Genomic DNA, 26,434 nt, shown 5'->3' with positions numbered 1-26,434 from the left:
CTTGCAAAACTAAAACTTGATATGTGTTAAGCAACAGCTCCCCTTTTCTTCCTCTTTCCAGACCTTGGTAACCACCATTCTACTTTCTGTCTCTGATTTTGACTACCATAACTACCTCATATAGGGAAATCATAAAGTATTTGTCTTTTTGTGACAGGTTTATTTTACTTAAATGTTCTCAAAGTTCATTCATGTTGTAGCATGTGATAGGATTTCCTTCCTTATTAAGGATGAATAATAGTGAGTGGTGACGGGTGGCATTGTCCACCCCCCCAAATATGTGTGTGTGTTTGTATAAATGTGTGTGTGTCAGATTTTTGTTTATCCATTGATCCCTAGATAGATGTTTGCATTGTTCTACGTCTTGACTATTGTGAATAGTGTGACTATGTGAGTATGCAAGTATTTCTTTGAGAATCTACTTTCAGTTCTTTTGAGTGTACATGCGAAAGTGGCATTGTAGGATCGTATGATAGTTAAATTTTTACTTTTTCCAAGGAACCACCATAATGTTTTTCATAGAAATTGCACCTTTTTATAATCCCAGCAACAGCACACAGGGTTCCAGTTTCTCCAGCTTTGCTAACACTTGATTTTCAGTTTTTTTGATAGTAGCCATCTTAATGGATGTGATAATATGATTACTTTTTAAGAATGTAAAAAGTAATAATGGCTAATATTTATTAAACACTTTCTATGTGCTGATAAAAATATCTCGTTTAGTCATCATAATTCTGTGAGATGTGTATTCACCTATGAGGTGATCATACCATTTTATAGATTAGAAGAAAAAGAGGAGATGGGTGATTATGTAGCTTGCCCAAGAATTCTCAGATAGTCGGTTGGGGAGCCAGAAACTGGACTCGGCTAATCTGATCCAGAGTCTCTCTTCACCTTCAACCATTAGGGTGGTCTTTATCATAAGTTTAATACCATTATGTGATAAAGAACACTGACAACAGATATGTTTAACATAGATGTTGCTCTGTAGGGTCAGTGTTTTTTAAAAGTTTTCTTTAAAGGAGAATGTTTATAATGATGGAATTTACATATTTTGAAAAGTGTATTCAGTAATCAAAGTTTACAAACTTCCAGCTATAATGGTAAAATGTCAGAGTTCCTTAGATTTTTGCTTATTATTGGCCTCAGTGATATATGTTAGTGTATCGTTGTGCACCTGTGTCTGTGTGTGTGTGTGTGTGTGTAGGTTTGAGGAAGGAAAGCAGTTATAACAAAATATGGATCAGACTATTGGCTACAACTTTATGGAATTGGAAGAAAATTTTATTAACTTTCTGGTTGGTGGTTTTGATTGAATTGGGTTGTTACTTATTTGTTACTCTTGCTTTGAGGCAGTACTTTGAAAAAGCAGAAGCTGGTTGAATTTCCTTTAGAACCTTGCAATCACAGAGCTGTAAAAGCATCTTTAAATATTTCTTCTAGCCCTAGTTATTTTATCTATGTAGGGACAGTAAATTTTTTCATATTAAAAATTTCCTTTTCCAATAATTTTCCCGATATACTATCCAGGCATTGCATTTAGTTGTCAAGTCTCTTTATTGTTGCTGTCAGTCGCTGTGTCATGTCCGACTCTCTGTGGCCCCATGGACTGCAGCACGCCAGGCTGCCCTGTCCTTCCTGTCCCCTGTTCTTCACCATCTCCCAGAGCTTGCTGAAACTCACTGTCCATTCAGTTGGTGATGCCACCCAACCATCTTGTCCTGTGTCGTCCCCTTCTCCTGCCTTCAGCCTTTCCCAGCATCTGGGTCTTTGCTGATGATCCAGCTCTTCTCATCAGTTGGCTAGAGTACTGGAGCTTCAGCTTCAGCATCAGTCCTTCTAATGAATATTCAGGGTTGATTTCCTTTAAGATTGACTGGTTTGGTCTCCCTGAAGTCCAAGGGACTCTCAAGAGTCTTCTCCAACACCACAGTTCAAAAGTATCAATTCTTCAATGCTCAGCCTTCTTTATGGTCCAGCTCTCACATTCATACAAGAGTACTGGAAAAACCATAGCTTTGACTAGACAGACCTTTGTTGGCAAAGTAATGTCTCTGCTTTTTAATATGCTGTCTAGGCTAGTCATAGCTTTTCTTCTGAGGAGCAAGCGTCTTTTAATTTAATGGCTGCAGTCACCATCTGCAGTGATTTTGGAGCCCCCCAAAATAGTCTCTCCCTGTTTCCATTGTTTTTCCCATCTGTTTGCCATGAAGTGATGGGACCAGATGCCATGATCTTAGTTTTTTGAATGTTTGAGTTCTAAACCAGCTTTTTCAGTCTCCTCTTTCACCTCATCCAGAGGTCCTTTAGTTCTTCTTTGCTTACTGCCATAAGGGTGGTGTCATCTGCATATCTGAGGTTATTGATATTTCTCCCAGCAGTCTTGATTCCAGCTTGTGCTTCATTCAGCCCGGCATTTCGCGTGATGTACTCTGCATATAAATTAAATAAGCAGGGTGACAATATATAGCCTTGACATACTCCTTTCCCAATTTTGGGGTTTCCCTGGTGGGTCAGATGTTAAAGCGTCTGCCTGCAATGCAGGAGACCTGGGTTCAATTCCTGGGTCGGAAAGATCCCCTGAAGAAGGAAATGGCAACCCACTCTAGTACTCTTGCCTGGAAAATCCCATGGCCGGAGGAGCCTGGTAGGCTACAGTTCATGTGGTCGCAAAGAGTCGGACACAACTGAGTGACTTCACTTTCACTTTCCCAATTTTGAATCAGTCAGTTGTCCATGTTCGGTTCTGTTGCTTCTTGACCTACATACAGGTTTCTCAGGAGACAGGTAAGGTGGTGTGGTATTCCCACCTTTTGAAGAATTTTCCACAGTCTGTGTGATCCACACAGTCAAAGGCTTTAGTGTAATCAGTGAAGCAGAAGTAGATGATTTTCTGGAATTCTCTTGCATTTTCTAAGATCCAGCAGATATTGGCAGTTTGGTCCTCTTTAGTCTTCTTTAATCTGTGCACATTTCCACAGCCTGTGTCTTTTATGACATTAACATATTTGAAGAATATAGTTCCCCCTGCTCTTATTTTTTTATATGAAGTTTCCTGTTGTAAGTTTGCTAATATTTGCTTGTGATTAAACTCAGGTTATGTATTCTCTGTGTTTCTGTACATCCAGATAGGTACATGTCTTCTGCCCTTCATTTAATGTTAATTTTAATCACCCAGTTAAGGTATTGTCTGATTGCTCCTAGTCTGTAGTTACTTTTTTCCCCTTTGCAGTTTATAAGCAGTATATGGGGGAGACACTTTAACACCTTGTAGTCTCCCTGCTCTTGAGAGACATTTCTATCTAGGCTTAGCATCCACTGATGATGCTTGCCTGAATCAGTTTTTACTGTGTTGAAAATGACAGTTGAAAGATTGTAGTAGAGTTTGTTTCTTTTTTTTTAATACAGCAGCACTTTTTTATAGTTTCCAGTTAACACCTGGCATTTTACTATAATTAAGAGCACTCCTCTTCCATTTACCTATCTACCTATCTAGCTATCATAGTTCTTTCAGTGCTTGATCATTTATTATCATCCTTAATGATTTTGGTGTTCAGATTGTCTCAGATTTACCTAGTATAAGGCTTCTCTAGCTTGGCCATAATGTCTTTATGGCATTCCCTCATTTTTTTTTTAAGCACTTTTGTAGTTTTTGACATAACAAGATGTTCTAGGTTCATCTTGTGCATAACCTGCCCCAGCCTTAGAATCAACCATTTCTTTGAGAAGTTCTGGTTCCTTTTGATACATACCTTGTTTTAAGGAATATACTATGACTGTTCAGTTCAGTCTCTCAGTCATGTCCGATTCTTTGCGACCCCATGAATCGCAGCACGCCAGGCCTCCCTGTCTATTACCAACTCCTGGAGTTCACCCAGCCTCATGTCCATAGAGTCGGTGATGCCATCCAGCCATCTCATCCTCTGTCGTCCCCTTCTCCTCCTGCCCCCAATCCCTCCCAGCATCAGAGTCTTTTCCAATGAGTCAACTCCCTGCATGAGGTGGCCAAAGTACTGGAGTTTCAGCTTTAGCATCATTCCTTCCAAAGAAATCCCAGGGCTGATCTCCTTTAGAATGGACTGGTTGGATCTCCTTGCAGTCCAAGGGACTCTCAAGAGTCTTCTCCAACACCACAGTTCAAAAGCATCAATTCTTGGGTGCTCAGCCTTCTTCACAGTCCAACTCTCACATCCATACATGACTACTGGAAACACCATAGCCTTGACTAGACAGACCTTTGTTGGCAAAGTAATGTCTCTGCTTTTGAATATGCTATCTAGGTTGGTCATAACTTTGCTTCCAAGGAGTAAGCGTCTTTTAATTTCATGGCTGCAGTCACCATCTGCAGTGATTTGGGAGTCCCCCAAAATAATGTCAGCCACTGTTTCCACTGTTTCCCCATCTATTTCCCATGAAGTGATGGGACCGGATGCAATGATCTTCATTTTCTGAATGTTGAGCTTTAAGCCCACTTTTTCACTCTCCACTTTCACTTTCATCAAGAGGCTTTTGAGTTCCTCTTCACTTTCTGCCATAAGGGTGGTGTCATCTGCATATCTGAGGTTATTGATGTTTCTCCCGGCAGTCTTAGTCATATCATATTTAAAGTGTTGGAATAATTTATTTTGGATACTGGCTTGACCTTTTTTCTCTTTCTAGTGTGTGAAACAACAAATTATAATACATAGTTTAAAAGTTTATGTACTTCCTTCTTTGGGAATCAAAATGATTTTTTAAATGTATGGTGGTTTAGTCAAAAGCAGAGTAAACTGTGCCTGAGTAGGTTTGAATGTTGTATATTTTAGTTTACAAAAACATTGTACTTGCTTTTAATCAATTAACTGGTAAAATTTTTCTCTCTGAAATGATTGAATTGTGTCATTGTACATTAGCTGTCTAGTTGTCTTTTGTCTAACCCTCCAGAGTGCAATTTATAAACATTTATGGTCAGATACGTATACTTTATATAAAATATTATGAGCAAGAGAATTCTTACAACAGAGATAACCTACTTCTTCCATAGGGTAAAGATCCTTCTAGAATCTTATTCTTGTGTATATATACACTCTTTAATTTTGCAAAACAAAGTCCTGTATACAAATTTTGTGTGTAGAACATGGTGCTCAGTTGCGTCTAACTTTTTGTGACCCCGTGGACTGTAGCCTACGAGGCTCTTCTGTCCATGGAAATTCCAGTATTCTTTCTTGTCACCTGTGGTTTTGGTGGAATTGTCCAGGCAAGAATACTGGAGTGGGTTGCCATTTCCTCCTCCAGGGATCTTCTCAACCCAGGAATTGAACCCCGGTCTCCTGCATTGAGGAGAAGGCAGTGGCAACCCACTCCAGTACTCTTGTCTGGAAAATCCCATGGACGGGAGGCTGGTAGGCTGCAGTCCATGGGGTCGTGAAGAGTCGGACACTACTGAACAACTTCACTTTCACTTTTCATTTTCATGCATTGGAGAAGGAAATGGCAGCCCACTCCAGTGTTCTTGCCGGGAGAATCCCAGGGACGGGGGAGCCTGGTGGGCTGCCATCTATGGGGTCGCACAGAGTCGGACACGACTGAAGTGACTTAGCAGCAGCAGCAGCAGCAGCAGCTCCTGCATTGACATGCGGATTCTTTACCACTTGAGCCACCTGGGAAGCTCCAAATAAAACATGGTATAATTGATTCTACAATTCAATGGGAATTGATACTTAAAATTGTTATATAAAATGAAAAATATCATCAGATTAAAATTATCCTTAAAAATTCTTCAGGAATTGTGTCTCATTAACTACAATTCCACTGTTTTTCTCTCTAGTGGAGAGAAATAATTTCTTCAGTTGGGCAGCAGATGAAGTAGTTGATTTGTGTTTAAATGACCTTTAGTATTAAAAGCACGTAATTCTAGAATCACATTCAGCACAGTGAAATATAGAGAGATGCTATGATAATGGAGACTACCTGAGGGAACAGTCTTCTCTCTCTCCAGTTTTTATTTACTGGCATTTGCTTACTGGACTAATAGGAAGAATTTCCCTATTTTTGGTGGAAAGAGGTACTGTGGTTGAATTTGCTTAAGTGTATACAGTGTGACTTCTCTGTGCTGTACATTTTAATTATCTTTATCCCACAAAGTTTATCATTATGTGCCTTTCCATATCAGTGGGTTATGCTGTTTAAAGACTGTTGCACTGTATAGATTTTTCTGTAGTTATACTAATAATTTCCCAGGAGCATTTAGATATATAATTTTTCTGAATTATAGACAACATTGCTTTTGTATATGTTCTTTGTCCTATATCCTTGATTATATTCTTTGGATAAGTTCCTAAAATTGAACTGCTTGGTAAAGGGGATGCACAATTTAAAAAGGCTTTTGATGTCATTTTTGTTTAATTACTGTCAAAAATGTTTTATTAATTTAATTTTTTAGATATGTGGAAGAATGACAAATTTACTATCCCTTAAGCACATCAAAGTATTATCTTTTTAGTATTTTCTCTTCTGATCTGTAGAAGACACCTGTAGTCATTTTGATGTTTTATTTTGTATTTTTTTGAATAAATAACCAACGATGTAAGAATTTTCTTATATCGTTGTTAATTTCTGTGATTTATTTGTTCATGTCATGTGCCCCCCACCACTCTTTTTTTCCATTTTTTCCCTTAGAGGTATAAAATGTCCATTCGAGATATCAATGCTACCTGCCTTTGCAAGTTGCATTTGTTTTTAATGCATTGTCATTTGTTTTTAAACTAATTTTTAAAAAATTAGCCTTGGTATTATGCTTAGAAAGACTTTCTTATCCCTAAGATTATAAAAATATTTGCTGTATTCAAATTCTGTCATGGCTTCTTTTTCCAACATTTACAATTTTAATACATTTGTAAATTATTTTGAAATGAAGTATGAGATTGCTTGTTTTTTAATATAAATTTGTTGTTTATTATGTTCCCTTAAACATTTAAAAAATTATTAGACTTTTTCAGGATTTTTAGGTTTATAGAAAAATTGAGTGGAAAGCACAGTTTCCATATCCTTACCACTGCACACTCCCATTGCTCATATTATTGACATTTTTATTAGAGTGGTATGTTTGTTACAGTTGATAAGCCAGTATTAAATTAACTAAAGTCCATAGTTTACATTAAGATTTGCTCTGTGTCAATACATTGATAAACTTGACATACACATTTGTTGCTTTGACAAACGTATTCACTGTTACAGTATCATGCAGAATAGTTTCACTCCCCTAAAAATCTGTGTTCCACATATTTATCCCTCTGTTCTTCTCACCAAACCCCTGGCAACCACTGATCTTTCTGCTGTCTCTTGCTCCACCTGTTCTTCTCGTTCTCCCTCCTCCTAAATCCCTGGGAACCAGTTATCTTTTTATTGTCTATATAGTTATGCCTTTTCCAGAATGTTATATAGTTAAAATCTCAACTGTGTGGCCTTTTCGTATTGATTTCTTTCACATAGCAATATGCATTTTGCTTATCAAAGATAAGGTTTCTCCATGTCTTTTCATGACTTGATAGCTCATATCTATTTTAAGTTTTTAAAGACTTTATTTTTTAGAGCAATTTTAGATTCTCAGCAAAATTGAGAAGAAGGTACCTGCCCTCACACATGCATAGACTCTCTCATATTTGGCATCTCCCATGAGAGTGGCGCATTTGTCACAGTTGATGAACCTGCATGAGCACATTATTATCACCCAAAGTCCATAGTTTGACCTTAGTATTCACTCTTGGGTTTGTACGTTCTGTAGGTTTGGACAAATGTGTGATGACCTGTGTCTACCATTGTAGATAGATACTTATATATATCCACGACACTATACAGAATAGTTTTACTGTCCTAAAAATCCTCTGTACTCTGCCTATTCACCTCTCTCATCTCCAACCCCTGGCAATCACTGATCTTTTACTCTGTGTATCGTTCAGTGTTTTCCAGAATGGCATATAATTGGAATCACACAGCATGTAGCCTTTTTACATTGGCTTCTTTCACTTAGTAGTATTCATTTAAGGTTCCTCCACATACATGGGTGTTTTTTGTTGTTTTTAATTTTTTAAGTGTTGAATGATATTCTGTTGTCTGGATGTACTGCAGTTTATTCATTGACCTATCAAAGGATGTTTGGGTTGCTTCCAGCTTTTGGCAGTCATGAATAAGGTTGCTAGAAACATCTGTGTGCAGGTTTTTCTGTGGACATAAGTTTTCATCTCATTTGGGTGAATATTGAGGAACGTGATTGCTGGATTATGTGGTAAGAGTGTGTTCAGTTTTGTAAGAAACCACCAAACAGCTTTCCAAAGTGGTTGTATCATTTTGTATCCCTACTGGTAGTGAATGAGAATTCCTGTTGTTTCATTTTTTGCCGGCAGTAGTTGTTGTCAGTGTTCTGTATTTTGACCTTTCTAATAGATGTACAGTGATACCTTGTTTTAATGTGCATATCCCTGATGATATATGGTGGAATATCTTTTCATATGCCTATTTGCCATCTGTGTGTCTTTGCCAAAGTATCTGTTAAGGTTTATTTTTAAAAAATACTTATTTGGCTGCTTCAGGTGTTAGGTGTGGAGTGTGGGATCTTTGATCTTCACTGTGACAGGAGCAATCTTTAGTTACGGCACGCGGGATCTTACACTTGTGGCATGCAAAGTCCTTAGTTGCGGCTTGTGATGTTTAGTTCCTTGACCAGGGATTGAACGTAGCCCCCTGCATTGACAACCCTCTCGAGTATTCTTACCTGAAAAATTGCATGGACAGAGGAGCCTGGTGGGGTACAGTCCATAGGGTTGCAAAGAGTTGGACACAGCTGAGCACGCACCCCTGCATTGGGAGCTGGGAGTCTTAGCCAGTGGACCACCGGAGAAGTCGTACCTGTTAAGGTATTTTTCTTAATATTTTTTCCATTAGCTAGAATATTACTCATAGATTAGAGATGTCACCTATATTATATTGAAAGATTGAAGGCAAAAGGAGTAGGGCAGCAGAGGATGAGATGGTAATATAGCATCATTGACTCAAAGAACATGAATTTGAGCAATCTCTGGGAGATAGTGGACGACAGAGGAGCCTAACATGCTGCAGTCTATGGTTTCAAAAAGAGTCGGACACGACTTGGCAACTAAACAACAAATTGTAACTAAAAGCTAGAAAACTTTTCCTCAAGTTCCTTTGAGGGGATTTCTGAACTTTGTTACTTCCCTTATTCCTAGTGTTTGCAAACTTTAAATTTTAGCAAGAAAATAATAAATTTTTGCTTAGATTTGAAGACTTCTGAAATACATGTATCTTCAGTTGTTAGTTCAGTTGCTCAGTCGTGTCTGACTCTTTGCGACCCCATGAATCACAGCACGCCATAGAAAAACTTTTGTAACAGGTAGAAATGATTCGTCTCAGTTCTGTTGGACGAATTACTTGTATATAAGTTTAATATTTGGGAATTTTTCTGTTGTATGTGGTGTAGTTTTGTGATCTTATAATTTAGATCTTTGTTCAGGAACTGGGGAACTAGTTTGGTCCAAAACAGTGAAAGCACATGCAAACTACAAATGGAAAATGAGTAATAGATTGTGATAAGACTGATCTGTAGGATCAACAGAATCAGTATTTTCAACTGTGAGTCAACTAAAGGTTAGTTTTCCTCCAATCCAAGTTTTAATATTTTTGTATTTTTGTGTTTTCTCTTCTTGCCTACTTTAGTGCATCATTATTTTCAAAGGAAATAATCTTTTTCAAGGGTGATAAAATGCATCAGACATTTTAATGATATGTCTGGTATATATCTGAGTGAGCTATGTGTATTTTCAGATGAGTATGGGATCACTCTTGTCTATTTAATGGCAGTCATTTTAACTACCACCACATTCTCCCATTTTCTTTACACTTTAATAGTAAATGATTTACTATGATTTAAAATACAGTTATCAAATTTTTATAGAAATCTACCTTTTTAGGTGCTTTAAATAGGAAAGATTTAGGTGTTGTATAAATTTTTCCTCAATTATCTCAGTCTCCCAAAGACATTATTGTTCATTTTTTAATTCTCTTGTTTTACTTCAAGAGTATATACACTCTGTTAATATTGATTGGCTGAATGTGTTAAGTGTTCAGAGTAAACTCATTAATTCTTTATTTTCATGAAGTTGATCTTTTAAGAATAACTTGGATTTTCAGACATTGGCATGTTGAATAGACTTAGGAAATAGAGATTGGGATTATACTAGAATTTACCTTGTTTGTTTTTGTCTTATATTTGTATAGTAACTTGTTTTACTTTAGACTACATACCTTATGGTTTACTCCATGTTATACTCTCTAGTTTAGAAAACTCTAAAGGAAAAAGTAGGACATATTTTGAATCCTAGAATGTTACTTTGTAGAAATATTTACTTGTCATGATGATAATCTGATGTTTTTTCTGAATCTTTATGGTTACAGTCAGTGATGATAACTCTCTTCCGATGTATACAATGTAGATTCACTGTGAAAAACAGAGACTGCATGGGAAATATAAAATATTAATACTTGGGACTCCTAAGAAAAGCTCAGTTTGTGTGTGCAGTTTTTCCAGAGGGTGCCCTTTTTGTTTGGGTCACCTTTGAAAAAGCTTCACAGATACTACTGAAGGAATTGTAATTGAGAACTAGTTTCTGAAGAAGTATTATTACTTGCTCACTTCTGTTGTCTTGGGATACCCTGAAGATGAAGTATGGTGGACAAATGAAATAAAGTGAATAAACTGTGGAATGTTAGTCAAGATGGAATATGAGTCAAGAATTAAGATGTAATGTGTGTGTGTATATATATATTTTAAGGAAAGTGATAATAATAGTGCTGCTGCTGCTGCTAAGTCGCTTCAGTCGTGTCCGACTCTGTGCGACCCCATAGACGGCAGCCCACCAGGCTCCCCTGTCCCTGGGATTCTCCAGGCAAGAACACTGGAGTGGGTTGCCATTTCCTTCTCCAATGATAATAATTGTGACAACCTATCATTTCAAAAATATCACCATACTATACATATATATATATATATATATTATGGAGAAGGCAGTGGCACCCCACTCCAGTACTCTTGCCTGGAAAATACAATGGACGGAGGAGCCTGGTGGGCTGCAGTCCATGGGGTCACTAAGAGTCGGACACGACTGAGCGACTTCCCTTTCACTTTTCACTTTCATGCATTGGAGAAGGAAATGGCAACCCACTTCAGTGTTCTTGCCTGGAGAATCCCAGGGATGGGGAGCCTGGTGGGCCCCCGTCTATGGGGTTCATAGAGTTGGACATGACTGAAGCAACTTAGCAGCAGCAGTAGCAGCAGCATACATACGTTAACAAATATGTCAGTACTTTTGCTTATGGTTTTAGTTAGCCAAGTATGATAACTAATCTCTTTCTAAATTGGGTCTTATCTGACAATATTAGTTCTCCTGACCCAAGTAAGAAGCAAAGAACTAAATAGCTGAAATAGATGTTATCAGTTGAGTTCAGTCGCTTAGTCGTGTCCAACTCCTTGCGACCCCATGAACCGCAGCACGCCAGGCCTCCCTGTCCATCACAACCTACTAGAGTTTACCCAAACTCATGTCCGTCGAGTTGGTGATGCCATCCAACCATCTCATCCTCTGTCGTCCCCTTTTCCTCTTTCCCTCAATCCTTCCCAACATCAGGGTCTTTTCAAATGAGTCAGCTCTTCGCATCAGGTGGCCAAAGTATTGGAGTTTCAGCTTCAACATCAGTCCTTTCAATGAACACCCAGGACTGATCTCCTTTAGAATGGACTGGTTGGATCTCCTTGCAGTCCAAGGGACTCTCAAGAGTCTTCTTCAACACCACACTTCAAAAGCATCAATTCCTCTGTGCTCAGCTTTCATTATAGTCTAACTCTCACATCCATACATGACTACTGGAAAAACCATAGCCTTGACTAGACGGATCTTTATTGGCAAAGCAATGTCTCTGCTTTTTAATACGCTGTCTAGGTTGGTCATAACTTTCCTTCCAAGGAGTAAGCGTCTTTTAATTTCATGGCTGCGGTCACCATCTGCAGTGATTTTGGAGCCCCCCCAAATAAGGTCAGCCACTGTTTCCACTGTTTCCCCATCTATTTGCCATGAAGTGATAGGACCGGATGCCATGATCTTAGTTTTCTGAATGTTGTGCTTTAAGCCAACTTTTTCACTCTCCACTTTCACTTTCATCAAGAGGCTTTTGAGTTCCTCTTCACTTTCTGCCATAAGGGTGGTGTCATCTGCATATCTGAGGTTATTGATACTTCTCCCAACAGTCTTGATTCCAGCTTGTGCTTCATCCAGCTCTGCGTTTCTCATGATGTACTCTGCATATAAGTTAAATAAGCAGGGTGACAATACACAACCTTGACGTACTCTTTTTCCTATTTGGAACCAGTCTGTGGTTCCATGTCCAGTTCTAACTGTTGATTCCTGACCTTCATACAGATTTCTCAAGAGGCAGGTCAGGTGGTCTGGTATTCCCATCTCTTGAAGAATTTTCCACAGTTTATTGTGATCCACACAGTCAAAGGCTTTGGCATAGTCAATAAAGCAGAAATAGATGTTTTTCTGGAACTCTCTTGCTTTTTCCATGATCCAGCGGATGTTGGCAATTTCATCTCTGGTTCCTCTGCCTTTTCTAAAACCGGCTTGAACATCTGGAAGTTCACTGTTCATGTATTGCTGAAGCCCGGCTTGGAGAATTTTGAGCATTACTTTACTAGCGTGTGAGATGAGTGCAATTGTGCGGTAGTTTGAGCATTCTTTGGCATTGTCTTTCTTAGGGATTGGAGTGAAAACTGACCTTTTCCAGTCCTAGGGCCACTACTGAGTTTTCCAAATTTGCTGACATATTGAGTGCAGCACTTTCACAGCATCATCTTTTAGGATTTGAAATAGCTCAACTGGAATTCCATCACCTCCACTAGCTTTGTTCGTAGTGATACTCCTAAGGCCCGCATATTATATCCCATATACTTTATTCATTTAAACTCCCCTAGAATCTCATTCAACTTATTTTTTATTGCAATAAAGTATTACATATATATCACATAAAATTTATCATTTTTAAGTGTGCAGTTCAGTGACATTGAGTAATTTCACACTGTTCTGTTGCTATCGCCACTATCCATGTCTGGAATGTTTTCACTATCTCAAATTGAATTTCCTTTTTTAAAAATAAGTTATTTATTTATTTATGGCTGTCCTGGATCTTCATCACTTTGCTGGGCTTTCTCTCGTTGCAGTGAGCAGGGGCTACATTTTGTTGTGGTGCACGGGCTTCTCATTGCAGTGGCTTCTCCTGTTGCAGAGCATGGGCTTTAAGGCATGCAGGCCTCAGTAGTTGCAGCACACGAGCTCATTAGTTGTGGATCTCAGGCCCTGGAGTGCTGACTCAGTAGTTGTGGTGCATAGGCTGAGTTGTCTTGCGGCATGTGGAATCTTGAATTGGTGTCCCCTGCATTGGCAAGTAAATTCTTAACCACTGGACCACCAGAGAAGTCCCAAATTGAATTTCTTTACCTATTAAACAGTAACTCCACATTCTTTTCTTATCCCAGTCTGTGGGAATAAATTTTCTTTCTATCTCTATGTATTTGACTATTCTGGGTTCCTCATAGAAGTGCAATTATACAATATTTGTCCTTTTGTGTTTGACTTACCCTACTTAGCATCATATCTCTTCAAGATTCATTTATCTATGTGGTAGATTTAATCAGAATTTTATTCCTCTTAAAGGGTGAATAATAATACATTGTTTTTATATACCACATTTCATTTATTAACCATTCATCTGTTGATCAACAGGTTGTCTTCACCTTTTGGTTATTGTTAATAATGGTGCTGTGAACATGGGTATATAAATATTTGTTTGAGTCCTTACTTTCAGTTCTTTTGGGTATACCCATAAGTGGAATTGCTGGATCAGATGATGATTCTGTGTTTTAATATTTTGAGAAACCACCATATACATTCCACAGTGTAAGTGGAAAACATACACTGTTTTCTATAGTGACTGCATTATTTATATTCCCACCAACAGTGACTATTTTGTTAATAATAGCCATCCTGATGGATGTTTACTCAGCTTGTATTTTCTTTCTTTTTTTTTTTTAATTTTATTTTATTTTTAAACTTTACATAATTGTATTAGTTTTGCCAAACATCAAAATGAATCTGCCACAGGTATACATGTGTTCCCCATCCTGAACCCTCCTCCCTCCTCCCTCCCCATACCATCCCTCTGGGTCGTCCCAGTGCACCAGCCTCAAGCATCCAGTATCGTGCATCGAACCTGGACTGGCAACTCGTTTCATACATGATATTTTACATGTTTCAATGCCATTCTCCCAAATCTTCCCACCCTCTCCCTCTCCCACAGAGTCCATAAGACTGTTCTATACATCAGTGTCTCTTTTGCTGTCTCATACGCAAGGTTACTGTTACCATCTTTCTAAATTCCATATATATGCGTTAGTATACTGTATTGGTGTTTTTCTTTCTGACTTACTTCACTCTGTATAATAGGCTCCAGTTTCATCCACCTCATTAGAACGGATTCAAATGTATTCTTTTTAATGGCTGAGTAATACTCCATTGTGTATATGTACCATAGCTTTCTTATCCATTCATCTGCTGATGGACATCTAGGTTGCTTCCATGTCCTGGCTATTATAAACAGTTCAGCTTGTATTTTCTTACGTGTGTTATAGCCAATAATCTGGATATTTGGTTCTCTAATGCATAGGAGCTCAGATTCAGCAAATTAGGACTGTTTGATAGCTTAATGTAAGACCTAGAAATGAGGCATTTTGATTTGTAAAAGCAAGTTGCAAGTGAACTTTTGAAAAATTCATGTAGGAGACTCTTTATTCCTTGACCATTAAATGTTTACTCTGAGTTATATTATGGGCTTCCCAGGTGGCACCAGTGGTACAGAATCTGCCTGCCAGTGCAGGAGACATAAGAGACACAGGTTTGATGCCTGAATCGGGAAGATCCCCTGGAGTAGGAAATGGCAGCCCACTCCAGTATTCTTGCCTGGGAGAGTTCCATGGGCAGAGGAGCCTGCTGGGCTATAGTCCATGGGGCCACAAAGTGACTGAGCATACACAGAACACTGAATTATATAATTAGTCTAGATTTCTGTTGTCCTATATGGTAGCCACTAGCCACTTGTGGGTATTTCACTTCAGTTCAGTTGCTCAGTCGTGTCCAACTCTGTGACCCCATGAATTGCAGCATGCGAGGCCTCCCTGTCCATCACCAACTCCTGGAGTTTACCCAAACTCAAGTCCATCAAGTCGGTGATGCCATCCAGCCATCTCATCCTCTGCCATCCCCTTCTCCTCCTGCCCCCAATCCCTCCCAGCATTAGGGTCTTCTCCAGTGAGTCAACTCTTCACATGAGGTGGCCAAAGTATTGGAGTTTCAGCTTTAGCATCAGTCCTTCCAGTGAACCCCCAGGACTGATCTCCTTTAGGATGGACTAGTTGGATCTCCTTGTGGTCCAAGGGACTCTCAAGAGTCTTCTCCAACACCACAGTTCAAAAACATCAAAAGCATCAATTCTTCAGCGCTCAGCTTTCTTCACAGTCCAACTCTCACATCCATACATGACCACTGGAAGAACCATAGCCTTGACTAGACGGACTTTTGTTGGCAAAGTAATGTCTCTGCTTGTTAATATGCTATCTAGGTTGGTCATAACTTTCCTTCCAAGGAGTAAGTGGGTATTTAATTAAACCTAAATAAATAAATTCAGTTCCTCAGTCACACTAATCACATTTTAAATGCCCAAGAGCTGTATGTAGCGAGTGGCTACCATATTGGGTAGTAAGCTATAGAACATTTATCATTGCAGAAAGTTATTTTGGACAGAACTGGTCTAAAATTTTAAAAGATTTTATTAAAGGGCAGTATATCAGTATTTCTGTTAATTATAGAATAAAAGGTCACATAGAAATTTAAAATTTGAAACTTCATTTACAGTATTGGAAAATACAAAAATTTTATGTAGTGACTTGGGTTGTTTATCTTGAGATTGGTAACTGACCAATTGCTCAACACTTATTTAGTGCTCTTAGGAGGCATAATACTATGCTAAGAGCTTTTTGTTTGTTTTGTTTTTGTGTAGGGGGTTGGAAATCTTTCTCTAGATAGGCAGGTAGATCTACAAGCATTTGTCTTCTACATATATAAAATATCTCTTACGTATATGGAAATATATGTTCTGCTACCTAAGTATATACATACTCTTGCACACATGTATGTCTTATACAAAGAAGTTTTTCTCTAATATATTCTGGAAAATAGTCTGTATTTAACTTTCCCTAATTATTGTCACAATGTCTTTTATAGTTCACCCTCTCCAACCTTCCCCAAACACACATACACACCAGTTAAGGCTTTAACATTACAGTTAGTTCCTGTGTCTTTTTTATTTCCTTTATACAGAAAAATCCTTACTTTTAAACAATTTATTTTCCCTTTCATGACATTGAAAGATACCAGGCCAGTGTCTTGTAGAATGTCTTCCTCTGAATCAGTTTTGTTCTTTGCTTTTCTGATATCATTTAACATGTTCCTCTGTCCCTTGTATTTTCTTTGAACTAGAAGTTGGTTCTAGAGACTTGATTTGGATTCAGGTTAAGCAATTTTTGTTTGATAAGAATCTTTTTTAGCTAACTCTCTGAATTTGAGGTTTGACTCTTCCATGATGCTTATGTGAACAGTTGACATAGTGATTCATGGTTCATAAAATGCTTTTGCATACAGTTTTCCATAGTAATATTAACATCTTGTGAAATAGGTTGATATTATCCTCACTGTCAGACTTTAGTTTTTATTAACCTTTTACCTAGAAAGTTCTACAGTTCCATTGGTTATCAAAACTATAAAGGGAGTTACTTTGTTTCTGCTGTCTTCTGATGTTTTTTAAAGGAGATACTAATGTTTTCATCATGTTGAGAAACAAATAAAATTATCCTTTCTAAATGTTATTTCTGGACTTCTCTGGTGGCTCAGTGGTAAAGAATCCACCTGCCAATGCAAGAGATGCAGGTTTGATCCCTGGGGCGGGAAGATCCACTGGAGAAGGAAATGGCAACTCACTCCAGTATTCCTGCATGGGAAATCCCTGGCAAGAGGAGCCTGGAAAGCTACAGTCCATGGGGTTGCAAAAGAGTCGGACACCGCTTAGCAAATTTACAGTTATTGTCTTTGGTTCTATACAAGATAATACCCCATCTTTGCTGTTAAATAATAATTTCCCTCCTTTAAAAAATATCAACTCAAAATTATACCAGAAGATAAAAAACTAGTAGTGGTATACTTAAACATTATATAACTACCATTCAGAGTTTCTGAGCAGCATAACCAATGTTAATATACTAAATTCATGTAATTCCAGTTGATAACAGAGTAACTTAATCTTCCAAATTATTCTGTGCTTCTATAAGTACATTTATCGTTTCTATTAGTGTTTTGCCATACTTTTAACTGATTGTTTCTAAAATAACAAAATATTTTAACTTACTATTTTTAACTATTTGAATGTGAGGGTATCTAAAAATATTTCATAATTCTTTGATTTTTGTATTAAATATTATTATTTTTTTGTCTTAACTTTGGTTACTAGGGCAGTTTAAACCACTTGAGTGGTTTATGTTCCAAACCTGGATATTGGTGATACGAATTTATAAAATATCAGTAATGACTTATTTCTGCAGAATTCAAAATAATGATGTTAACTTCTATCTTTAGGAGCTGTGTGTGTGCCAGTGTGCACTTTACATGCAGTACATGAATCCTTGTAACAATTCACAGTAATAAGAGGCAAGTAACTTGCCTATACAGGCAATAAGAGGTTAAGTAACTTGCCTATACAGGTGATAGTAGGGTAATGAAATAGGGATTTGAACTCAGCACTGACTATGAGGTATAAAAAGCCTGTGAGTTTTACACTGTGCCCTGCAGGTTCTGATACAACTGTGATGAAATAAAATACTCACTGTTTAAGTACATTATAAGATTGGATTTATTTTACTAATTTGAGTAAAAGTTTTGCTTTTGAGTTATATTGTTTTAGCAATGCATAGTTTAATTAGAAAATGCAAATTACTTTTGAATTTTTCTTTTCCTTTCCTCACCTCTAGATATTCAAGAATTTTATGAAGTGACCTTACTGGATAATCCAAAATGTATAGATCATTCAAAGCAGTCTGAACCAATACAGCCTGTAAATACTTGGGAAATTTCCAGCCTTCCAAGCACTACTGTGACTTCAGAAACACTGCCAAGCAGCCTTAGCCCTAGTGTAGAGGTAAGATAAAAAAATTTTCCTTAAGTTGTTTTTAGTGATCAATTACTTAGGGCTCCTAAGTTTTTTCATTTCATTAAAATGGATATTTTGTGGGAGTATCATTTATAATGGTATGAAAAAGATGGGATTAAAAATATTTTTGAAGAAAAAGCTCAATTTCTGGTACTCCTGTCTTAAAATGTAAATGGTTCAAAGTATGAAATACTTGACTGTTAAAGTATTACTTTAGTCTTATTAGTATTGCTTTAGCCTTGTTAGTCCTAGTAGTACTTAAAGTCTTTAGACTGTTAAAGAATACTCTGCATGGTAAACATCAGCGCAGCTCCTTTCTGGGATAATTGGATAGAAACTACTCTACTTTGAAAAGATAGTTTTGCTCTGGTATTTTTTTTTCAGACAGCAGTTGTTAAATTTATCCCTAGGATTCTCTATTGGCTTGAAGGATTGCATTGTTAAATCTCACTAGAGACTGATCAATAACGTTTAAGGACAGCATTGGTTTCTCTATTGTTTTTGAAGTTAAAAATTATATTTCTTTGAGTTTTCATAACTATTTTAGTAATGTTCTTTTTTGTTGTGATCTTTTATTGCTGGTGGAGTTATATATGGCATAACAGAGATGTGAAGCATTTTGTAATGAGGATTCTGTCTGAGGCACATTAGTCATTTGAAGGTGGTTGACTGACTGACTTTGATTCTAGTATCTTCTAATTACTGCTGGAGAAGTGCCTGGAAAATTGAATCAGGGAAAAGCATTGGTAGGCAGCAACCACACAGCCCTTTGTTAATGAAACAGAGAAATTCTCAGTTTCCTCTTATATGAGATAACATAGAACTACAGAATTTTAAAGCTAGAAGAATCAGAGAACATCTCATCCCCAACCCACCCCCCTTCATCTTAAAGATGAAGAAATTGCGACAAAAATGAATAACTTGACCCAGTTTATTTGGCTAATTTGGGTAAGTCTACCTTCTGATTTTAGACAACATAATACCCATTTCACAGTTCTCTTTACGAACTGTAGTATGTCCTTATATTTTCTCTTTGGTTAGAAATTCTAGTGTTATATTACCAGTGTGTCCTTATTTTCCTATTTTATTGTTTTTGTCATTTTCTCTTAGATAATTTCAGTTTCTGTTCCCTGTATTAGATATATCATTTGTACTTACATTAGTCCATTTCAGACTTCCCTGGTGGCTTAGATGGTAGAGCGTCTGTCTACAATGTGAGAGACCTGGGTTCGATCCCTGGGTTGGGAAGATTCCCTGGAGAAGGAAATGGCAACCCACTCCAGTACTCTTGTCTTGAAAATCCGATGGACAGAGGAGCTTGGTGCAGGCTACTGTCCATGGGGTCGCAAAGAGTCGGGCACGACTGAGCAACTTCTAGTCCATTTCAGATAGATGTTTAAAATGTTAATCAGTAATACAGTTTCTGTTTCACATTTATTGTATACAGAATTTTAAGAACCATGTGAAATTTTAAGAGAATTGGCTTCTTATTTAATAACTTTATTTTTCTACTGTCTCATTTATGGTGTTGAGCTATAATTATAAAGCATAGAGTTCTTGAAGTTGATTTGTCTAATTTTGTAGGAGACTGTGTAGATTATGGCTGGCTCAGTGTAACCAGTAAAAGTAAATGTTCATTAAGGTTAAATAAATGGACAGTTCTGCATGCTGGAAGTTAATTTCCATATAGATTTTAGTCTGAAAGATCAACTATGCATTGAATTCCATTAAGAATAGTATTGGAAACATTTTAACTTTTATAAAATTGTGAGGCACTGGTACCTAGAACGCTTTTTGCATTGCTGGTTTCTGCATCTCCTGAAAGGTGTATTACGGACATAGTAAAGGTATCTAAAATGAATAGGAAAATAATACCCTTCAGACTGCAAATATCAGATCTTATTAATTAGGAATGTAGAGGAGAAGGAAATATGGTTACAAAATGTTAAGTAGGGCTTGGCGCATGGAAAATGCTGTAGTGGTGTTTGAAATCTGTACCCATTCATGGGTGGACTAGTAAGGGGAAGTTGAGATATGTCCATCAAGTCCTAGCTTTGATCGACAAAGAGAAAAATCGGTGAGCTGAGGTCAGTTGAAGGCAAGTACTCTTTTGCAGAGAGGACAGAATACCTGAAGATGTTAATCTGAAAATGCAAATAGTTTTGAAATACACTGGTGGATGACAGTTATAAGACTTAAAAAATAATAAGCTTGGCATATTTGGAGATTTGATTTCTTTTCTTTTGAGGGAAAGAAGGAAAGGATGTTCCCGTGTTAGCCATCCATTTATGCTTCATTTGGACAGAAAACCTGCTTAAGTCACCTTTAACTTGATCTCTTATTTCAGTTCCTACTTCAGACTCTTAGGGGCACAGTGTTTGGGACTGAAAAGAGAGTTGGATCATTTAATTCACCTCACATGTTTTACCCAGTTGAAGAGAATCTGCTGACTTGAATTTAAACAAATGCAAACAAAAGTTTTTATTGGACTGTAACTTGAAAAAATGAAAATCATGAAAATATTTTGTCTTACACAATAACTTAGAGTATTTTTACACAGTGCCCAAATTTTTGGATTAAAAAATAAAATAGTCTTTTTCAGACAAAATGGTGTGCATCATGATCTTCTCTCTTTCACTTTGTGTTCACTTTTGCAGAACTATCTTAAAGAGTTACTTTTGCAAAAAGTATTTGAGATTGATCAATTTCCACCTGGGCTTGCCTCTCTTATTCTGTTAAGTAAAAATTTTTGTCTTGGAAAGCATCTATCCACTTTTCTTTCTTGCCCTTTTATTTTTTTAACCGTTGATAACTGATCTAACTCTTGCAAGATTCCCATTGTTAGTTAATATGTAGCCATGTGATTGTTTTTCTTCTATTTCTTCTGATATAATAAAATAAGAATTAATGCTATTTTTTTAAGTATTCATTAGTATCATAATATTAATTTAGTTAGTATTCCATTTAGTTATAACTTTTTTGGCTTTGGTATATCTTTCTTTTACTTTGAACATATGCCTAGTAATACTGATTCATTTAATTAGTATTCCATTTAATTATAACTTTTTTTGGTTTTGGTATATCTTTCTTTACTTTGAACATATGCCTAGTGAGATGTTTGGAAATGTTTGTGTAATATTAATGATTGTGCGTGATGGGGATATTTTTTCTTAGTACTTTTCTGTTACTTTCTAAAAATAATGAGCATGTGTCATTTTTATAAAAACAAATCCATTCTAAAATAAGAGCAGTTACTTTTAGAGATTGTAAGGAGAAGAATATTTGAAAGGAAGCAAAATGCAAGAGTAGGAGAAACTGCCTGATTTAAAGAGAAATTCCAACAGAGGGGGCATGCACATTCTTTTTGTCCGCTCAAACAGGATGCCATAGACTGAGTAGCTTATCAATAACACAGATTTATTTCTTACAGTTCTGGAGAATGGGAAGTCCAAGATCAGATCACTAATAGATTCACTGTGTAGTGAGATCTCACTTTCTGGTTCATCAGTGACCATTTTCTTGCTGTGTCCTCATCACCAGAGAAGGTGTGAAGAAGCTCTCTGAGATTTCTTTTGTACCAGCACTAAAGCCATTCACAAAATCTCTACTCGAGACATAATCACTTCCCAAGGCCCCATTTGTTAATACTGTCACATTTGGGGTTAGAATTTCAACCTGTGAATTTGGAGAAGGATACATTTAGTCTATGGTAATCCTGTTCGTGATGATACAGTACATTTCAAATGGATCAAAGATTCAAAGGTTTAAAAAAAAAACCCATAAAAATAAACTTTTAAATCATTTTTGGATAGAGTGAAAGTTTTTCTAAACATGACAACAAAGAAAATCTTGAAAAATTCAAAGAAAAGGTTACTGACTGTAGAATTGTAGAATTTCTTTATGGACTTTACAGAGTTTGATTGTTTGAACTTTGATTGTAGAATTTCTCTATCTTGAAAGATACAATGAAGAAATAAGAAATGATACGCTGGGAAGAAATTCCATCACATATAAAAAAAGGAATGAATTTCTAACCCTTTTAACTCAGGAAACCTCTTATAGGTCAGTAAGAAGAAAAAGGCCAAATTCAATAGGAAAGTGGCCAAAGGATAGGAATGGGCAGTTTGGAGGGAAAGAAATATAAATGGACCAATAAACCTATGAAGAGATGGTTAATGTAACTTAAAAAAAATGAACAGAATATTTTTCACTAACTTGACTCAAAGATTCAATATGAGGAAACAGAAACTCTTATACTGTTGGTAGGAGAATACTGTGTATAACAATTTTTAAAGATAGCTTGACAGTAAATATTCATATCCTTTGATCCAGTATATGTCATGGATGGACTCTCACAAACTGTTAATATATACATATATTACGAGTAATATTACAATATTACCCGTAAAATTAGTAAAAAACAAAGCAATCTAAATGATTATTAGTAAGAAAATGGATAAACATGTTATTGTACAGCCACTTAATGCAATATAAAGTAGCAGGCATAAAAATACAAGTCTCTATATCTCCTATATGTTATTAAATGATTGAAAGCAGGTTGCAGATCGAAAAGTATAGTGTGACTCTGTGATAAAAGAGAGTTAATTTAGGTAGATTAAAAAGAAATTCTTTATGATTATACAGTAGAGGTGACGAATAGATTCAAGGGATTAAATCTGGTAGAGTCCCTGAAGAATTATGGACAAAAGTTTGTAACACTGTACAAGAAACAGTAACCATAAGCAAAGTGGTTGTCTGAGGAGGCTTTACAAATAGCTGAGGATAGAAGGGAAGTGAAAAGCAAGGCAGAAACGGAAAGATAGATTCAACTGAATGCAGGGCTCTAGAGACTAGCAAGGAGAGATAAGGCCTTCTTCTTTGAACAGTGCAGAGATAAGGCCTTCTTCTTTGAACAGTGCAAAATAGAGGGAAACAATAGAATAGGAAAGATTAGAGCTCTCTTCAAGAAAATCGGAGATATCAAGGAAACATTTCATGCAAAGATGGGCACGGTAAAGGACAGAAATGATAAGGACCCAACAGAAGCAGAAGAGATTAGAACAGGTGGGAAGAATACCCAGAATTATACAGAAAAGGTCTTAATGACCAGGATAACCATGATGGTGTGGTTATTCACCTAGAGCCTAGATATCCTGGAGTGTGAAGTCAAGTGGGCCTTAGGAAGCATCACTACAAGCAAAGCTAGTGTAGCTGATGGAATTCCAGCTGAGCTGTTTCAAATCCTAAAAGATGATGCTGTGAAAGTGCTACACTCAGTATGCCAGCAAATTTGGAAAAGTCCGCAATGGCCACAGGACTAGAAAAGGTCAGTTTTCATTCCAATCCCAAAGAAGGACAACGCCAAAGAATGTTCAGACTACCGTACAATTGCACTCATTTCACATGCTAGCAAGATAATGCTCAAAATCCTTCAAGCTAGACTTCAACAGTATGAAAACCAAGAACTTCCAGATACAGCTGAGTTTAGAAAAGGCAGAGGAACCAAAGATCAAATTGCCAGTGTACATTGGATCATAGAAAAAGCGAAAGAATTTCAGAAAAACATCTCTGCTTCATTGACTATGCTAAAGCCTTTGTGTGGATCACAACAAACTGGATAATTCTTCAAGAGATGGGAATACCATACCACCTTACCTGCCTCCTGCAAAACCTGTGTGCAGGTCAAGAAGCAGCAGTTAGGACTGGACATGGAACAACAGACTGATCCAAAATTGGGAAAAAGAGTACATCAAGGAATGTTGTCATCCTGCTTATTTAACTTATATGCAGAGTACATGCGAAATGCAGGGCTGGATGAATCACAAGCTGGAATCAAGATTGCCAGGTGAAATAACAGTCTCATGTATGCAGATGATACTACTCTAATGGCAGAAGGTGAAGAGGAACTAGAGCTGCTTGATGAGGGTGAAATAGGAGAGAGAAAAAGCTGGCTTAAAACTCAGCATTCAAAAAACTAAGATCTTGGCCTCTGATCCCATCACTTCATGGCAAATAGAAGGGAAAAAAGTTAGAAAGTGACAGTGACTGCAGCCATGAAATTAACAGATGCTTGCTTCTTAGAAGAAAAGCTATGACAAAACTAGACTGCATATTAAAAAGCAGAGACATCACTTTGCCAACAGAGGTTCATATAGTCAAAACTAGGGTTTTTGTCATGTACGGATGTGAGAGTTGGACCATAAAGTCCAACCGCTGAAGATTTGATGTTTTCGAACTGTGCTGGTGGTGAAGACTCTTGAGAGTCCCTTGGACTGCAAAGAGATCAGATCAGTCAATTCTAAAGAAAATCAACCCTGAATATTCATTGGAAGGACTGATGCTAAAGCTCTAATACTTTGGCCACCTGATGTGAAGAGCTGACTTCTTGGAAAAGATCCTGATGCTGGAAAAGATTAAAGGCTGGAGGAGCAGAGGGCAGCAGAGGATGAGGTAGTTAGATAGCATCACTGACTCAATGGACATGAATTTGAGCAAACTGTGGAAAATTCTGAAAGAGATGGGAATACCAGACCACCTGACTTGCCTCTTGAGAAACCTATATGCAGGTCAAGAAGCAACAGTTAGAACTGGAGATGGAACAACAGACTGGTTCCAGATAGGAAAAGGAGTATGTCAAGGTTGTATATTGTCACCCTGCTTATTTAACATATATGCAGAGTACATCATGAGAAACGCTGAGCTGGAAGAAGCACAAGCTGGGATCAAGATTGCCGGGAGAAATATCAATAACCTCAGATATGCAGATGACACCATCCTTATGGCAGAAAGTGAAGAGGAACTCAAAAGCCTCTTGATGAAAGTGAAAGAGGAGAGTGAAAAAGTTGGCTTAAAGCTCAACATTCAGAAAACGAAGATCATGGCATCTGGTCCTATCACTTCATGGCAAATAGATGGGGAAACAGTGGCTGACTTTATTTTTCTGGGCTCCAAAATCACTGGGGATGATGATTGCAGCCATGAAATTAGAAGACGCTTACTGCTTGGAAGGAAAGTTGTGAGCAACCTAGACCGCATATTTAAAAGCAGAGACATTACTTTGCCAACAAAGGTCCGTCTAGTCAAGGCTATGGTTTTTCCAGTAGTCATGTATGGATGTAAGAGCTGAGCACTGAAGAATTGATGCTTTTGAACTGTGGTATTGAGGAAGACTCTTGAGAGTCCCTTGGACTGCAAGGAGATCCAACCAGTCCATCCTAAAGGAGATCAGTCCTGGGTGTTCATTGGAGGGACTGATGCTAAAGCTGAAACTCCAATACTTTGGCCACCTGATGCAGAGAGGTGACTCATTTGAAAAGACCCTGATGCTGCGAAGGATTGAGGGCAGGAGGAGAAGGGGATAACAGAGGATGAGATGGTTGGATGGCATCACCGACACAATGGACATGGGTTTGGGTGGGCTCCGGGAGTTGGTGATGGACAGGGAGGCCTGGTGTGCTGCTGTTCATGGTGTTGCAAAGAGTCAGACATGACTGAGTGACAGATCTGAACTGAACTGGGAGATAGTGGAGGACAGGGAAGCCTGATGTGCTGTAGTCTATGGGGTCACAAAGAGTCAAACATGACTTAGCAACTGAACAACAATAGAGCAAAAATAATACACAGGGAATCCACTTTCAGTAATGTAGTCTTGTTTTCAGTTGTCTCTGCTGTCTCTCGGTCCCCCTTTTCAGCCCTTGTGAGTTCATTTTTATGGGAGCAAAATTACCTGACTCAGTGGTATAGGGAGGATATCTCTTTTCCCTTTCTGTTTGACCTTGTATTTAATGCTGTAAAATAATCCACCTGCTTTAATTTGAGTTAGGAGATAGTAGAGTTAAAGCATATATTCAGTCTACCAGGTTTAATCTGAAGTCTTCTAAACAGTAACTTTATATGTTTATGGAAGTACTGTGTAATATTCATACGTAAAGTTCCACAAATTATAAATGTATAGCTTGATGAAAGGAGAAGGCAGTGGCACCCCACTCCAGTACTCTTGCCTGGAAAAGTCCCATGGACGTAGGAGCCTGGTGGGCTGCAGTCCATGGGGTCGCAAAGAGTTGGACACGACTGAACAACT

The 26,434-nt window shown here is 37.6% G+C and overlaps 1 protein-coding gene across 11 annotated transcripts in view; it reads left to right on the top strand.

Annotated features, from left to right (window-relative positions):
• The window catches only part of DLG1 (discs large MAGUK scaffold protein 1), a 273,463-nt gene that overhangs the window by 6,050 nt on the left and 240,979 nt on the right, over nt 1-26,434 (top strand). For all 11 annotated transcript variants that reach the window (XM_055568607.1, XM_055568606.1, XM_055568616.1 and 8 more), the window contains exon 4: nt 18,176-18,342. In XM_055568607.1, coding sequence (XP_055424582.1) covers nt 18,176-18,342 — 167 coding nt within the window. The remainder of the gene's footprint in view (nt 1-18,175; nt 18,343-26,434) is intronic.

This window comes from Bubalus kerabau, chromosome 2 (genome assembly GCF_029407905.1).
Source record: "Bubalus kerabau isolate K-KA32 ecotype Philippines breed swamp buffalo chromosome 2, PCC_UOA_SB_1v2, whole genome shotgun sequence".
NCBI lineage: Eukaryota > Metazoa > Chordata > Mammalia > Artiodactyla > Bovidae > Bubalus > Bubalus kerabau.
Note: the sequence above shows the minus strand (reverse complement) of the source record. Positions and strands in the feature narration are given on the sequence as shown.